This window comes from Quercus suber, unplaced genomic scaffold (genome assembly GCF_002906115.3).
Source record: "Quercus suber isolate HL8 unplaced genomic scaffold, Cork oak 2.0 scaffold_357, whole genome shotgun sequence".
In the NCBI taxonomy this organism is placed as follows: Eukaryota; Viridiplantae; Streptophyta; class Magnoliopsida; order Fagales; family Fagaceae; genus Quercus; species Quercus suber.
The window spans coordinates 549,650-566,772 of record NW_027069809.1 but is presented as its reverse complement, the minus strand read 5'-3'; the positions used below and the strand labels follow the sequence as shown (position 1 = coordinate 566,772).

At 32.7% G+C, this 17,123-nt stretch overlaps 1 protein-coding gene across 1 annotated transcript; it reads left to right on the top strand.

Moving 5' to 3' along the window:
- Positions 1-2,293: 2,293 nt before the first annotated feature.
- Positions 2,294-8,687, top strand: LOC111994796 (beta-galactosidase 3). Its single transcript, XM_065760204.1, has 19 exons — positions 2,294-2,739; positions 2,856-2,951; positions 3,079-3,191; positions 3,281-3,347; positions 3,556-3,648; positions 3,857-4,000; positions 4,362-4,450; positions 4,534-4,639; positions 5,018-5,105; positions 5,245-5,363; positions 5,705-5,869; positions 6,127-6,305; positions 6,402-6,511; positions 6,671-6,780; positions 7,090-7,200; positions 7,297-7,410; positions 7,545-7,750; positions 7,853-8,207; positions 8,337-8,687. The coding sequence occupies exons 1-19, from the start codon at positions 2,572-2,574 to the stop codon at positions 8,484-8,486; spliced, it is 2,583 nt and encodes an 860-aa protein (XP_065616276.1). The 5' UTR covers positions 2,294-2,571; the 3' UTR covers positions 8,487-8,687.
- The last annotated feature ends 8,436 nt before the right edge of the window (positions 8,688-17,123 follow it).

Below are 17,123 nucleotides of genomic sequence, written 5' to 3'. Positions count from 1 at the left end.
TAATGTGAGTTAGTATACCAGGTTTGTGCAATGATTTTTCGTATACTTGAGGTACAACTTAAACCTCCCCTTACTGATATAGCATACTGTATCCATAGGTGTTGATTAGGGGTGGCTCTAGGCCTAAGCAAAGGGGCAAAGGCTCCCAAAATTTAATTTCAGTATAATGATTGCTTTCAAGAAAAAGAAAAAGAAAAAAAGAGTATAAGTGGACTGTACTTTTTTCCTACACCTCTAAGAATGCCCTAAAATATTGGAACAATAAAAACCTAACCCAACTGAAATCCTAAACTATTTCACAATTTAAAAAGTTGTGATGCAAGTGTGCCAATCATCATTAATAATCAATTTCTCTAATAGCTTGAAGCCTTATTTTTTGCAAGTGCCCTTAAGCCACATGGCATATTAGATTGTATTAGATTTGCTTTGATATCATTTGTCATTAGTGCGAGAAAAGCGTTGGCCACATTTGTGATTATACTCTAAAAAAGTAATCAAGTGATAATTGAGATTTCTTATAATCATTTGTATTCGCATCTTTACCTAGTAATTACCCAATTTGAAACTCAACATATGTCCTCACAACCTCTACTAATACCATCTAATCTAATCAAATCGACACAATTTTGGGTATCACACTACCACTACATACTAAAATCAAATTTGAAAATTTAGATTTCAACTTTGCTTAACCATGCATTACCTTAAGAATATCTTACTTAAATTTATTACCTTAGACCTCAAACTGAATTGAGTCACTTTTGTTGATCAAAGAGCCATGAGTGATTGGAAATATATTTTCAATCATATAGTTGTTATGAATATCATGCATAACATCATAATAGAACGTTTGAAGTTGGGATCTCCTGATTTTTTCACATCAATGATCAAGTTAGTTCCATAATAAGCTCTTAAATTCACATTAAAAAAAGATAAAGGAAAAAAAAATGTTTATAAGGCTTGCTTATGTTCTTCCTCAAAAAAAAAAAAGGTTTGCTTATCTTGAGCTTCTGTCCATATTAATTTTTTCAATTTTTAGAATCTTCTGTCCATATTAATTGCTTCTATAAATCATGAATATCAATATATCATCACCTGGATATATAATATAATATAAGCATAAAAGTACCCAAATTAAAATTTATAATATATCAAAATATTTTTTGCTTCAAGCTACAAAGAAAAAAAAAAAAAAAACACAAACAAACAATCCCAATTTGAAACTCAACATATGCCCTCACAACCTCTACTAATACCATCTAATCTAATCAAATCGACACAGTTTTGGGTATCACACTACCACTATATACTAAAATCAAATTTGAAAATTTAGATTTCAACTTTGCTTAACCATGCATTACCTTAAGAATATCTTACTTAAATTTATTACCTTAGACCTCAAACTGAATTGAGTCACTTTTGTTGATCAAAGAGCCATGAGTGATTGGAAATATATTTTCAATCATATAGTTGTTATGAATATCATGCATAACATCATAATAGAACGTCTGAAGTTGGGATCTCCTGATTTTTTTCACATCAATGATCAAGTTAGTTCCATAATAAGCTCTTAAATTCACATTAAAAAAAGATAAAGAAAAAAAAATGTTTACAAGGTTTGCTTATGTTCTTCCTCAAAAAAAAAAAAAAGGTTTGCTTATCTTGAGCTTCTGTCCAAATTAATTTTTTCAATTTTTAGAATCTTCTGTCCATATTAATTGCTTCTATAAATCATGAATATCAATATATCATCACCTGGATATATAATATAATATAAGCATAAAAGTACCCAACTTAAAATTTATAATATATCAAAATATTTTTTGCTTCAAGCTACAAAAAAAAAAAGAACACAAACAAAGAAAAACAAAAACAAAAGATTGTTGCATCGCCAAAGGCACTACGGAATTAGAATAGAATGTATTGCTTATACGCTATTGTTAGACAACTTCTTTATTTTATCTTCTTTTGAGGGTTCCACTCATGCATCTATACCCCGTTCTAATTGGGAAACACCCATGTTTAATTATAATCACACTATAAAGACAAAAATCATAATTCACTTATAAGTAAAAGCTCAACCATAAAACAGCACCACAATACAGCTGCGTTACAAGCTTTACCTTCATCTGCATTAATTGTCACACCGCATAGTTTCACATATACAGTGACTATAGTTTTCTTTTTCTTTTTTTATCTTTTATGCATCATAAAAATACACCTGTGAATGTTACTATTTTGAGCCTAATGTCACTGTGCATGTGTCTATATATACATATATATGTATAGAGTAATGATGTAGTCCAAGACAAAGAGTCCACATTTCATTTTGTTTACTAATTTCTCTCTCTCTCTCTCTCTCTCTCTCCCATTGTGGATGCCAGTGCCACCTTTTTGTGTTAATTGAAACTGTATTCATAATACAACAAAAATGGTTCAGAAAAACTGACTCTTGTTCTGTGTTGCAGGGTGGTGGTAACCACATAAAAAAGAAACAAGCATATTTTCCCACATTTCACATTGCTTACTTCTCAGTCTCTCTCTGTGTGTTTGTGTGTCTCTGGAGAGAAAATGGAAGCTAACACAGCTTCCAACTGGTTTTTACTCTCTATGGTTTTGTTTCTGAGTCTTCAGCTGACACAGTGCAGTGTCACTTATGATAGGAAGGCACTTATCATTAATGGGCACAGGAGAATTCTCTTTTCTGGGTCTATACACTACCCTAGAAGTACCCCTCAGGTAGTATATTAATTTGCTTTACTTTCCCAATTCCATTCTCTTATAAAATGTAGTTGGTATGTGAAATTTTGCTGGCACTTCTTTTAACGAACAATGTTGATACAAATACAATGCAGATGTGGGAAAGTCTAATACAGAAAGCCAAAGATGGTGGTTTAGATGCTATAGATACCTATGTGTTTTGGAATCTTCATGAACCTTCTCCTGGAAATGTACTTTTGATTTTACTCATTTTCTTTCCTTGTTCTGTGTTTTTCTTTACTTGCTATTATTTTTGTTACACTTTCTGTTCTATATTAGCTTATGATTTTTTTTTTGGTAATGATTTGTGGGGTTTAGTATAATTTCAAGGGCAGATATGATTTGGTTCGATTTATCAAGATGGTCCAGAAAGCTGGGTTATACATGCATCTTCGCATTGGGCCTTATGTTTGTGCAGAGTGGAATTTTGGGTAATGACAAATTTCCTTTTTTTTTTTTTGATGATGGGTTTGTGCTCTCAAATTCATTTCTTTACTCACTTTTTTGTTTTTGGTCTTAGGGGGTTTCCTGTTTGGTTGAAGTATGTTCCAGGCATTAGCTTTAGAACAGATAATAAGCCTTTCAAGGTCTCTCTCTCTCTCTCTCTCTCTCTCTCTCTCTCTCCTCTCTGTGTACATTTTCTGTTTGTGTAAATGTAAGTACAATAAAAACTAAAGGATTATTGATGGAAATTGAACATGTGAAAGCATATTTTGTTCACTAAAAAAATGAGCTTTTATAACTTTTTTAAGTATCTAAGCTTTGTTAAGTATCTTACATATCTTGGAATTGCAGTTGGCAATGCAAAAGTTTACCCAGAAAATTGTTCAAATGATGAAGGATGAAAAGCTATTTGAGTCTCAAGGTGGCCCCATCATCCTCTCTCAGGTATTGTTTCTGGGTTTTCCACACACAAGTATTTGTGGTATCTCTAACACGTCAGAAAAATTTACTATGTTTTACATAGAAAAATAAAGAAAAATAAATATTAGTTCTGGTAGGAAGTCATGAACTACATTACTACAATATGCGGAACTTCATCATTTTTGGCCAATTGATGTATTTATATATATTTTTACTTAACCTTTATTTGCAGATTGAGAATGAATTTCAGCCTGTAAGCAAGGTAATTGGAACTGCTGGTCATGCTTATATGACTTGGGCTGCAAAGATGGCTGTTGGAATGGGTACCGGGGTCCCATGGGTTATGTGCAAGGAAGATGATGTCCCGGACCCAGTGGTAATGAAAATTATACTTCTTAAATGTATCTTAGCTTCAACCGCATATCTACTCATTAACTAAAAGTCATAATACTTGGTCTTTTTTGTTTTCTTGCATTTTGTCAATGTTAATATTTTACTATAAGGATTTTAAGCATCCCATTAATTGATTGATTATTGGTACATTCTCATTAGTTTGGGCACTTGCAATGAAGCTTTTACTTACCTGTATATTCAATTTGTGAAATATAATGAAAATACATGACATGCTGGAAGAAACTGATGAAAATCTATTTGTTAGAAAAAAAAACTTTACAGTGACTCTCTTTTTGCTTTAGTAATGACAGTTCAAAATCCATCTCTCTAAATCTTGCTGACAGATAAACACGTGCAATGGTTTTTATTGTGACTACTTCTCTCCAAACAAACCTTACAAACCCACATTATGGACTGAGGCCTGGAGTGGCTGGTAAGTTTTGCATCCACCACCACTTTCAAAGCAATGCTCTAAGATACTTAATTAATCTACTTGCCTTATGTCTCTTTTGTAAGGTTTACAGAATTTGGTGGCCCAATTCATCAGCGACCGGTTCAAGATTTGGCATTTGCAGTTGCTAGGTTCATTCAGAAGGGAGGCTCCTTTGTCAATTATTACATGGTCAGTCATTATTAACCTCTAGTCTGCATTTAGCACCTGTTGAGAGTAGTACTTAAAACTGGTTCAATATTAGTCTGGCTGATTTTGTATTTGAAATGGAATATGATTCATATTTGTGGGTCCCGAATACTTTGAATGTCAAAGATGATGGGAAACAGCTTCTCTAATGCTCTTTTAATTTCCCAGAAAGCACTAGAGATGATATGTCAACTTGCATAGCTATGGCCACAAAGGCAATTGTATTAACTTTTAGTGTGCTTATTTTACATGTGCCTCATGTACTAGCCCATTAATCATTATCTTGTCCAGGGAATCTTTCAAAACTTTGTTTGCTATGACCTGATTCATTCCAACTTGCAATCTTGTTCTTTTTCACAGTACCATGGAGGAACAAACTTTGGAAGAACTGCTGGTGGCCCTTTCATTACTACCAGCTATGATTATGATGCTCCAATTGATGAATATGGTGAGAGATTTGAGCCCATATCTTCACACTGAAGAATTCCATTCTATTAATTGTTTAGACATGATCAGATAATTAATTAGTCAGTTTGTCAGACTTGTAACTCATACATGGTTTAACGGTAACCTTGCTAATGTGATAGGCTTGATCAGGCAGCCTAAGTATAGCCATCTGAAGGAACTCCATAAGGCCGTTAAATTATGTGAGCGAGCTTTGCTTACTGCTGATCCCACCATCACATCCTTGGGAAGTTACGAAAAGGTTGGTTTTTTCTCTATTCTGAGGGTGTGTATGGAGCATTTCAAGAATGACTTCCTTCTGAACTTTCTATGATAATTTTAGTATAATCTTGCTGAAAAAACCAAAATTGAGCTTCATATTTTATTGTCAAAGCCCTGCTATGGCACACCTTTTATGCGCTCCTTGATAAATCATTGGAAATAGGTAGCAAAACCCCATTTTAGTGACCATCCAGAGATATACTTAAAGTATCTCTCACTTCATATTAACATTCTTTTCCTGCTTCTGGTTATAAGATGGTTGCCATATTGATGTTTTTCCCCGTCTATAATTCAGATTGACTCAGTATTAACATTATTCAGGCACATGTGTTCTCTACCAAGTCAGGAGATTGTGCAGCTTTTCTCTCAAATTACAATCCAAAGTCTGGTGCAAAGGTGACTTTCAATAACAAGCACTACAACTTGCCACCTTGGTCCATAAGCGTCCTTCCTGATTGCAAAAATGAAGTCTTCAATACTGCCAAAGTAAGTGGATTGGCTATTGGAATGATTAAATCATTATTCATCTTGTTTGTGTCAAGCACTTAGATTGAAAATATGTTATCATTACCATCATGATGAAACACGACTTATCAAACAATCTTGATGCACACTGCTTTTGCTAATACAATTTTTCAATGCAAACAAGTGGCTGCCTGTTTGAGTTTAATACAGGGAGAAATATATTCTTCAGTCTTCTAAGTTCAATCCTATTTTGTTTATCATTCATGCTGGTATTGCAGGTTAGAGTTCAGACATCCCAAGTGAAAATGTTACCTACTAATGTTAGGTTTCTTTCTTGGGATACATTTAATGAAGACATATCCTCAGCTAATGATGATTCAACAATCACCGTCTTTGGTCTCTTGGACCAGTTGAACCTCACCAGAGATGCTAGTGACTATCTCTGGTACACAACGAGGTGAAATTGAATCTTCCTTATATTTCTTTTTCATCTTAATAATGTTGATATTTTCATGTGATGAATATTTTACCAGCAAATAATGTATGTCTCCAGTGTTGATATTAGTCCATCAGAATCATTTCTTCATCGAGGCCAGCATCCAACTATCACTGTGCAGTCAGCTGGTCATGCTATGCATCTGTTCATCAATGGGCGTCATTCAGGTGAATCATTGAACTTCTTGTTTTCAGAAAGAGTATATAAATGGACTGGACCATGTTATTCAATGGATTAAAAAAAAAAAGGAAGAGAGAAGAGAGAGAGGGTTCAACTTTTATTATATGTTAACAGTTACTAAAGATTTTTACTTGATCTAATGATAGGATCGGCCTTTGGGACTCGGAAGAAATTGAGATTTACTTATACAGGAAATGTTGATTTGAAAGCTGGAGCAAACATAATTTCACTGCTTAGTATAGCTGTTGGATTGCCTGTAAGTATTCCAATCCCCACTTTTATTAGACTCTGATTGACAGTATCTGGAACTCTGGAAAGATGGCGTCAAGCTTAAGATGGTGCCATACTACTTGGCCTAATTTGTCCTAGCAGCTCATCATAAGTTGGAAAGCTAACATTTTGATTGAAAAACTTCAGGATTGTAATTTCAGCAATTTTTTTAAAAATTCTAATGCTATGTAATTTTACTTATTTAGATTCTGTGGCAACAATGAATTCCCATTCTGCGGTTAACCGTTTTCCTTGTCAATTCAATTGATCTCTTTTTTGATTGTTGTTGTTGAAGAACAATGGTCCACACTTTGAGACGAGGAGCACAGGAATCATAGGACCAGTTGTCATACATGGGCTAGACCATGGAGAAAGGGATTTGTCCTGGCAGAAATGGTCATACAAGGTCTAAGAATCTCACAACAGCATATTTTGATGACTTATCAATTATTTCACAAGTTTCTGCCTTATAGGAGTATCTAATAATTTTCCCTTTATACAGGTTGGGCTTCGAGGAGAATCCATGAAATTAGGTTCTCCAAACTCTTTCTCATCAGTTGGTTGGATGCAAGGGTCCTTAATGGCACATAAACAACAGCCACTGACATGGTATAAGGTTGGGAACATGAAAGAACTCTTTGACACAATTGTTTTATTTTCTTCTTTACACTGTTTGATGGGGTTGAGGGTGCTCTCAAAATATATTCAAAATCTATAAGTATAAATTAACATGTCACTTTGAACCTGCAGACCAGTTTTGATGCACCAGAAGGAGACGAGCCCTTGGCTTTGGACATGACTGGCATGGGGAAGGGTCAAGTGTGGATCAATGGGAAGAGCATAGGAAGATTTTGGAATGTCTATGCTAATGGCAACTGCAATGGATGCAGTTATTCTGGTACATTCCGGCCTATAATAAAGTGCCAATTTGGTTGTGGCCATCCAACTCAACAATGGTACAGACTTTCTCAATTGTCTCATCCCTGAATGACATCAAACTTAAGATTAAATGATTGTACATTGCTAGCTCAGTTCCATCTGACACTATACGTTTTTAGGTACCATATTCCTCGTTCATGGTTGAAGCAAACTAAAAACTTATTGGTAGTTTTCGAGGAAATTGGTGGGGATGTATCTAGAATTTCTCTTGTGAAAAGATCAGTTACAAGTAACTCAGAGACCTCAATTGTCTGTGCTGAGGTCTCTGAGTATCATCCAAGCATTGAGAATTGGCATGTTGACAGTGATGGAAAATCAGAAGCGCTAGACATGCCTGAGACTAGCCTACATTGTGCACCCGGACAGTCCATTTCTGCAATTAATTTTGCAAGTTTTGGAACTCCATCTGGGACTTGTGGGAGTTTCCAGCATGGAACCTGTCATGCCCCAAGCTCTCATGCTGTCCTAGAGAAGGTTCTCATACTGCTCTTTAATTTCTTCAGTACACATTTACCAAATGTTAAAATGTTAATTTTAACCATTTAAAACCCTGTAAAGACTTATGTTCAATTCCAAATTTACATATTTGGTCCTCCTTTTCAGGAATGCATAGGTCAGCAGGAATGCTTGGTGACCATATCAAACAGTAGCATTGGTGCAGACCCATGTCCAAATGTAACAAAAAAATTATCAGTGGAAGCTGTATGTGCCCCTACAAATACAACAATAGCCAGAACCAATTCAAGGTTTTGAGAAGAAGAAAAGGAATTCTAACATCATACCAACATTGGAACAATTTTATTCATTTCAAAGTGCATTAGCATAGTTTGAAGTAGCCGCAAATGATTAAAAGAATAAGATGGTGGGAAAGTAATAGTTAGATTTATCATTTATGGAATATCACATTCATATGTATTGCAAATGTAAGTTAAGTTCTAGGTATGGTTTCCGAAATTGTAGGTGCTTCCATTCAGTTGTAAAAGTTAACCAAGAGAGGGCAAGGAAGTGAAAAATAAACAGCACAGTTAAAAGTGATTAACATTAAGCCAAACCAAACAAAATGTGACACGTTTTTCATAAAAGAAGAAGCTTCTCAATCACTATGCCCAAAGCACCTCAGTAATTGACCCTTAGTTGATGCATATGACAGATTCCCATCATGATAAAAAAGAAATTTCATAAAAGTAGCATACTGTTCTTTTTCTTGACCATTGATGAGGTATCCTTATTAGTGAACCAAATTCAAATGTGGGGTTGAAATAACAGATAATATGCATAATGAATTGTCCTTTTGTGTGTTGCTAATGGACATCAATGGGGTCCTCATTACCCTTTTGTGGAATTATACAAGAGGTCAAGGACCAAGGAAGCAATGACGGACCAACAAGGCAACGAATCAAGAAGACAATTAGTGTTGTGATTTGGTGTTAGAAGCAATGACGGACCAACGAGGCAATGAATCAAGAAGGCAATTAATGTTGTGATTTGGTGTTAGCGGAGGCGCATTTATTCAAACGAAAATTAAAACATTCACACTCGATAACAATATTTATCGGCTAACTCCATACAACATTAACTAAAATCCTTCACAAAAAACAATAATATTCAGCTAACTCCAAGTCTACATGCATCAACAACATTAACTAAAATTCACTGTCAACGATATGGATTACAATCACTCTCAATTAAACCTTACAATCTCACATAATTTCAAAAATAACACTCATAAACCTCGCAATTCACAAACACAGATTCACAATCCCAAAGTCCTAATACACTCAATAACTCTAACACGCGCAATAAACAAACTCACTAAATCACACATGCGGTAGTATCTTTCAACTCCAAAAAATATACCAAAACTTTTGTTCGAAAAAATCCATTCATCTTGTTTTAAGAGTCTTCTCATTATATGGGAAGAACTCTTGAGCCAAAGTCACCAAACTCTTTGTAGTATCTACGCATATGACTTCAATACTATGAATACAATTCTTAGTGGACAAGAAATAACAAATTACTTCCTTATTAAGAAATAGACCTACCTTCCACTACAAGAAAACCCAAATCAAGTCAAAATAGGAATTTGAACACTCAATCCAATCTTGTAAATCAAAACATAAATTCTTATCCATGTAAAATAACTTTCAAAAATTTTTCACACCAGGTCTGCATTAATTTTATGCATGCTTGCTCAAAGAAGCAAGAACCAAAATCAAGAATAATGTGAATCAGCTTACATCCAGAATTGATATTACATTGATATATTATACACATTCATGCACTTAATGCTAATAATATAGTTGCCAATTAATGACACTTAATCCCTTTTATTTTATATATATAAATAATGACACTTAATCCCTAAACGTGGAGTTCGTTTTCTGGATTTAATCTCACCTACTTACATGTAGCAAAAATTTTGTAGAATTACGGTAAAAAGTCTAGTTAGATTGCTTTTATTATTATTATTATTACTAGTGGCAGATCCAAGCGATGCATGGGAATAAATAATTTTATTTTAGTTATGGTATAATATATATTTTGTTTTATAAATTTTGTGGAAAATAATTTCTAAAATAATTTTTCATTTATCTATCTCAAAGAATATATCATCATTTTATTATTTGGATTTATTTGATTGATATTATTCATTTTTTAGGCGGTCCATATTTTGATAAATTATGTTATTGTGTTTTATATTTTCCTAATTTGTTTTTCCTGTACAACTAAACTGTTTGAGTTTCAAATATATTATTCAAAATTTTTATTCTCTTAAAATGAGATTATTATATTTATAATTTTTCTTATCGTAGGAGTAGCTTCGAACTATTGATTGAGTTTTGTTTACTAATATAGATACATGAGATAGAAACTGCATATTTCTTAGACATTCCTAAGAGACTATACCATATTATAAATTTAATATTTAAAATAATATGTAGGAAAAAAGTAGACTTTATGTCTAAAATTGAACACTTCATCTACCGAAATGAAAGAAAATAATCTGTATAAAAACATAAAGAGAACATAATTAAAATTATTTTTTTGACTACATAAACTTTTATTTATTAAGATTTAATTGCCTTTAACTAGATTTTCATATCGCATTTTTGTTATGATGCTCCTGTTGAGCCTTCTCATCTGTTACATCATTGACCACATTATTATTATTATTATTATTTTTATTTTTTACTTTTAATTTTTGGAAAATATTAAATATATAATTATATTGGTTTTACAAATTCATCTTAGGCAGTTTTAACTTTACATATTCATTTACTTTAATTTTGATGTTATAACTAAATAATAAACCAATGAAAAGTTAAAATTGAAATATTGGCTATACATATTCATCTTGGGTGGTTTAATTTTAATAGTTGATAGACACATTCAAATACATATCCAACATTGTATTTTGATATAAATTCAAAATCTCACTTCCAAAATAACTAAGTATTATGTCCAAATATATATATATATATCAAACAAAATCTAAAAGAGGAGAGAGAAGACTTGTGACGGAAAACTTAAAAAATGAAACACAGTACCAAATCATATTAACCCAAAATAGTATTATGTACAAAAATGCAATGATTCATAAAAAAAAAAGAATAAAGATATATATATATATATATATATAGAGAGAGAGAGAGAGAGAGAGAGAGAGAGAGAGAGAGAGAGAGAAATAAAATGAGAAAAAAAAAGCATCAAAAAAAAAATAGTCATAAGTCAAACACCAAATTATCTAAGCCATGATATATAATAGAATAACATTATATTCTTGTAAACTATATTTATATGCAATAAAATAACATTTAACAATCATAGAAAAGGAAAAAAAAATAATAACTTAATAAGACAAAACCAAATTGCAACCCAAAAAAAAAAATTCTAAAGAAGTCACAAATACATCAATTTAAAGTAGAGATACAAAAAAAAAAAAATTTACACAAAAATAAAACGAGAGAGAGAGAGAGAGAGAGAGAGAGAGAGAGAGAGAGAGAGTAATAAACCTTTTTCATGTGAGGAAATATGTATAGAATGGGAAAGAAAATGTCATATTTATAGTAATAGAATGGGGACAAGAATAGTCATTATAAAAGGAAGAGGAAGAGATAGATGAGGAGTAACATTAAGGCTCCACTTGGGAGGAGGGAATGGAATGGAATGGAAAGGAATAAAAAAAATAATTTTAGAATATTCTTTCCTTCTATTGTTTGGGAGTTTTAATGGAGGGAATGGAAAGTTCATTCCCTTGTTTGGGAGTTTAAGTGGGAGAGAATGGAATGAGTAAGAGGGAACACTTATTCCTCTCTATTCCCTTAAAATCTCAAATTTTCATTCCCCCAAAAATTGAGAGGAATGGGAGGGAATGAAATTAGATTTAATGATTTTTTTACTAAAACTTCCAAAATACCCCTATATATTCAACCGTTTATTTTAAAATAGGGGTCTAATAGTAATATTTTCATAAAATGATTCCATTTCATTCCCTCCATGTTGCTCCCAAACAGGATTTCTTACATTCCATTTATTTTCATTCATTTCTATTCCTTTATTTTAAAACATCCAATCAAGATTACTAAATTTCATTCCATTCCATTCTTTTCCATTCATTTCCCTCACTTAAATACATTACATTCCATTCTATTCCTTTCCATTCCCTTACAATCATCTCATTCCATTCTATTATATTCCCTTATGAACTCCCAAGCGGAGCCTAAGGTTGAGAGTAGTGGGGAGATAAAATGGAGAGAAATGGAAAATAGATAGATGATGTGGCCGCTGATGTGGCTTAACGAGAGCGTAGTAACAATAAATGCTACACTTCAGCTTTTAGATTATTATTATTATTATTATTTTTTTTATAAAATTCGATAATCGGGAGACACAGAATTTAATCCTGATGTTTCAATTGGAAACATCATAAAGTGTTAACAAGTTGGATTACAAGGCTCTTAATTAGATTGTTAACTGTTAATTATTTTTTTTATTAAAAAGAACCATGGATTATTTCCTTACAAGAACTGACATTAATTGTTGGTTTGTGAACAACTTATCTAACTTTTTGTTAATTTTTTTGGGCTAAATTATTCATGTGAGACCCGCCAATAGTATGAAAAATAAGCAAAAATTAAATAAAATAGGTAGGTGACTCACTTGGAACCCACAAGTAATAGTAAAAATAAGCAATAAACTGAATTATAAGTTTTCCTAAACAAACATTAGGTCACATGACAAATCATTTTGCTTTATGCCAAATCACATGAGAAATCAATAAGCTGAAATATAAGATATAGCTTTATGTCAAATCATTTCATTTTATGTCAGATTTTTGACCACTTTTATAGGGTGTAGAGACAATAAAACTAATTTTTTGAATTTCACTTATTATTTTAGTAATATTTTCAGTCACCTTATCAATTTATACTAATTTTTTATTAAATAAACCCCATAAGAGCATCCACATTGGTGGAGCTATAATTTTAGCTATTTGACACTGCAAAAAACTACTTTATCTATTTTACCCTCTTACTTTACAAAACATCTAACATCAGTGGTTTTATTTTAGTTTTTAATATAATAAAATAATATAAACAACACAATAAAATAATATATTCATTACAATAAACAACAATCACAACCACCGCAACCATAACAGCCCCTGCCCCCGACTCTGCAATCGCCATCGCCACTGCCACCGCCACCGCCACATAATTGTAAATAATCGTCTAATGTAACAATAATTTTTTTTAATCCCAAATTATATATATACATATACATTTTTTTTCCGGCCTAAAACAATTTCTAATAACTTAGCAACTAAACTTATTATGAAATTATTGTAAAACATTGTAAAGGTAACATTTATTATATAAAATATTAACTCAACAAATTTTTTTTTTAAAAAATTCTTTTTCTTTTCTTTTATTTTTCTCTTAATTCACCTGCCAACTATCACTCTCATGTCTCATCTCATCCCACTTTTAAAATATAATGCTTCACTGTCCAAACCTTAAAAAAATCTCCACTCCATAATAATATAATATACTTCTTCTCTCCTTTTTCATTCTTCTTCTTCAGTTATTTGTTTTCTTCTTCCCAGTTTGCACCATTCTTCTTTCTCTTTCCTTCAGTTTACAAGCCTACGTAACAAAACTTTTAGAGAGTAGAAACAAGTGAGTCTATAGTCTTCATTTTGTAAGAATTCTTTCACTTTCTCTCCCTTAGTTCTTTTTTTCATGGCAGGAAAAAAAGAAATAAGAAAAAAGAAAGAAAAAAATATTATTTTAATGAAAGGTGAGAATAAAAAATATTATTTTCTTTTTAGATGAGTAGGTAAAATTTTTACCTACACCACCATGTTGCATACTTTTTGCATATAGTAGTACTAAAAAGTTAAATTGTTATTTTTAGCTTCTTTTTTTTTTTTTTTAATGTGTTAATGGGCACTTATGTGTTAACATTATCTATTTTTTATTATTAATCTACTATTGTTTTTCCTAAAGAACAAAACAAAAAAAAGAAAAGAAAAGAAAGAAAAAGTTGAGTCTACCTTAAAGTCAAAACTAAAAAGTTCAGGTGCATATAAAGTCAAGAATGAACCCCACTGGATACGCTTACGCTGACACAAACTCACGAGAGCCACGATGTACCTCAACTATTCTCTAATCTCTTCTCGTTCACTATAATAAAAAGTTTGCTGTCGGAAAATCATTCTCTGTATATGTCTCTACCATATTACATTGTCTCCCACTCTAAAAACCAAAATTTACACGTCACAATTATTATGGCTGTTATTCTTTTCACTATAGCTCCTATCCTTTTCAAAGTTTTGTCAAAAAGAATCTATGAATCTATTCACACATCTATTCACTGATTATAAAAAAGAAACAGAAAAGAAAGATGATTCACAAATCTGCCAAATTAGTCATTCCTTATTAGATTGATATTCCCATCTAGAGCTAGTTCATTCCTATCATGAAAAAAAGGTTGGATGCATGGAAGACGTGGCAACCATTTATAAGGTGATTTTTAAGATTATTATTATTTATGTGTATTATACTATTATTTAGATAAGTCGTTTGACTCATTAAAAACATTATGAGAGTAAAATTACACATGAACGATCTTTTTAATGGTCATATAATAGGTTAATGTTGAACTTAGGCTATGTTTGGTTCCCGTTAGGGGTGTAAATGTTCAACCCAACCTATGAACACGACCCAAACCCGACACAGGTTTTTTAGGGTTAGGGTCGGGCCTTAATGAGTTTGGATCATAAACGGGTCGACCCGAAAACAACACGATAAGAAACGTGTCATAAGCGGGTCAACCCATATAACCCGCAATATACACGTTTGACACGCCAATTTATTTGTGTCAACCCGAAATGACCCACTTAACACAACCCATTTAACTCGTATAACAAATAAATATTTATTATACATCAGATTTGTCAAATACCTTTTATATCCAATATATATTTTAAATTTACAATTATTTACAAGGCATATAATTGGAAATTGAAACTTTACAGACCCTAGAACTACTGATAATTTATTTATTTATTTTTGGTTTAGAACTTACACAAATGAAATTGGATTAGCTTGTGGAAAAAGTTATGAATTTGGACATCAACAAAGAATCAATGGATGATAATTGTGTTCATAGTCAAGATTATTCTACTGTTTGCTCTTTTCAATATTGATACTTAGCATTTGGCGAGTTTTAAGGATATTATATTTTTGTTGAACTATGTTATTATTATTATTTTTTTTAACTTTGTTATTTTGAATTTGGGTTGAAGTGTATGCACTTCTTTTAGAGTGTAAAGAACTTATTTCTAGATGAATTTTATATTTTTGTTGAACTATATTATTTTGAATGTGGGTTGAAAACTTGAAGTGTATGCATTGCTTTTTGGGATGTAAAAAAAATTATTTCTAGATGGATGTTATATCTAATATTATGTATGTTAAAATGGGTTGTGTTACATTCGTGTCAACCCAACATGACTTGTTTATTAAGCGTGTCAAATGGGTTGAGTCAGGTCAACCCGACTTATTAACAAGTTAGGTTAGGGTTGAACGATCATGACACGATTATTAAATGGGTCGGGTTAGGGTTGAGTCATTTAGTCGAATACCCCCTACCTTGACATGACACGAACTCGACACGCTAACCCAAATTGACACCCCTGGTTCCCGTAAAATATTTTTCGGAAAATAGATATTTTTCGGAAATGTTATTTTCCGGAAAAGGAAAATATTTTCAAGTGTTTGGTTGTATTATGAAAATTTTTGTGGAAAATATTTTCATGTGTTTGGTTCTATTCTGAAAATGCTATTTTCCTACAAATTTTTCACATTTTCTCAGCTATTTTCTCAGCATCCCAAAAAAATTTATTACAAAAAATTTCAACACGCAGCCAATTCAACAACAAATTCTGGTAGCAAATTCCGGCAGTCAAAAGCCACAACCACCAAAACATCACCACCACACCACCACAACAACAACAACAGTCAAATTTTTAAAAAATAAAATTGAGAGATCGAGGAAGAGAGAGCGATGGGTCTAGGTTTGGGTCTGGGTCAACGACGAGATTGAGGTTCATGGAAAGGCGAGATCGAGGAGGCAATGGGTCTGGGTCTGGGTTTGGGTCGACGACGAGGTCGAGGTTTATGGATCGACGGGATCGAGGAGGCGATGGGTCTGGGTCGAAGGCAATGGGTCTGGGTTGAAGGTCGAAGGCGATGGGTTCGTCAGTTTGTGGGTCGAAGGTTGCCGGCGGTTGCTCTGGGTTTGGAGTGGCGATTCGAGCTCGCGGCTCGTGCTCTCGCTCTCTCTCTCGCTCTCTCTCTCTCTCTCTCTCTCTCTCTCTCTCTCTCTCTCTCTCTCTCTCTCTTCGTGCTCTCTCTCTCTCTCTGTGTTTTTCGAAAAATGGCATTTGAAGTGAAAATAAAAGGGGAAAAGAATTTCACTCTTGACATTGGGTCAACTGAAATGAATTTCCGAAAATGCTATTTTCCATGCGTAACCAAACACCCGCATTTACAGAAAAGCATTTCCGAAAGTAATTTTCACTCAAAACAAACGCAGCCTTAGTAGTATGAGCTTGTAACCAAGTAGGACATTGAACTTTCTAAAAAAAAAAAAGAGTAGGACATTGAAGTAGTTGAACCGAAGGTAGAATCAACTAGGTAGGAGATGTGGCTTTATTGATTTGTTCATAAGCCTTCGTTTGGGAGGAGTGAATGAAATGGAATGGAAATGAATGAAAAGAAAAAAATTTAGAATATTCTTCATTTTCCTTGTTTGGGAGTTTTAATGGAGGAAATAAAAAGTTTATTCACTTATTTGGAAGTTTAAGTGGGAGAGAATGGAATA

Excerpts from the sequence above, each read along its gene's own strand:
- LOC111994796 (XM_065760204.1), top strand. The coding sequence starts at position 2,572 with ATGGAAGCTAACACAGCTTCCAACTGGTTTTTACTCTCTATGGTTTTG. Across the intron at positions 2,952-3,078 it reads ATGAACCTTCTCCTGGAAAT|TATAATTTCAAGGGCAGATA; the intron begins GTACTTTTGATT and ends TGTGGGGTTTAG. Across the intron at positions 3,192-3,280 it reads TGTGCAGAGTGGAATTTTGG|GGGGTTTCCTGTTTGGTTGA; the intron begins GTAATGACAAAT and ends TTTTGGTCTTAG.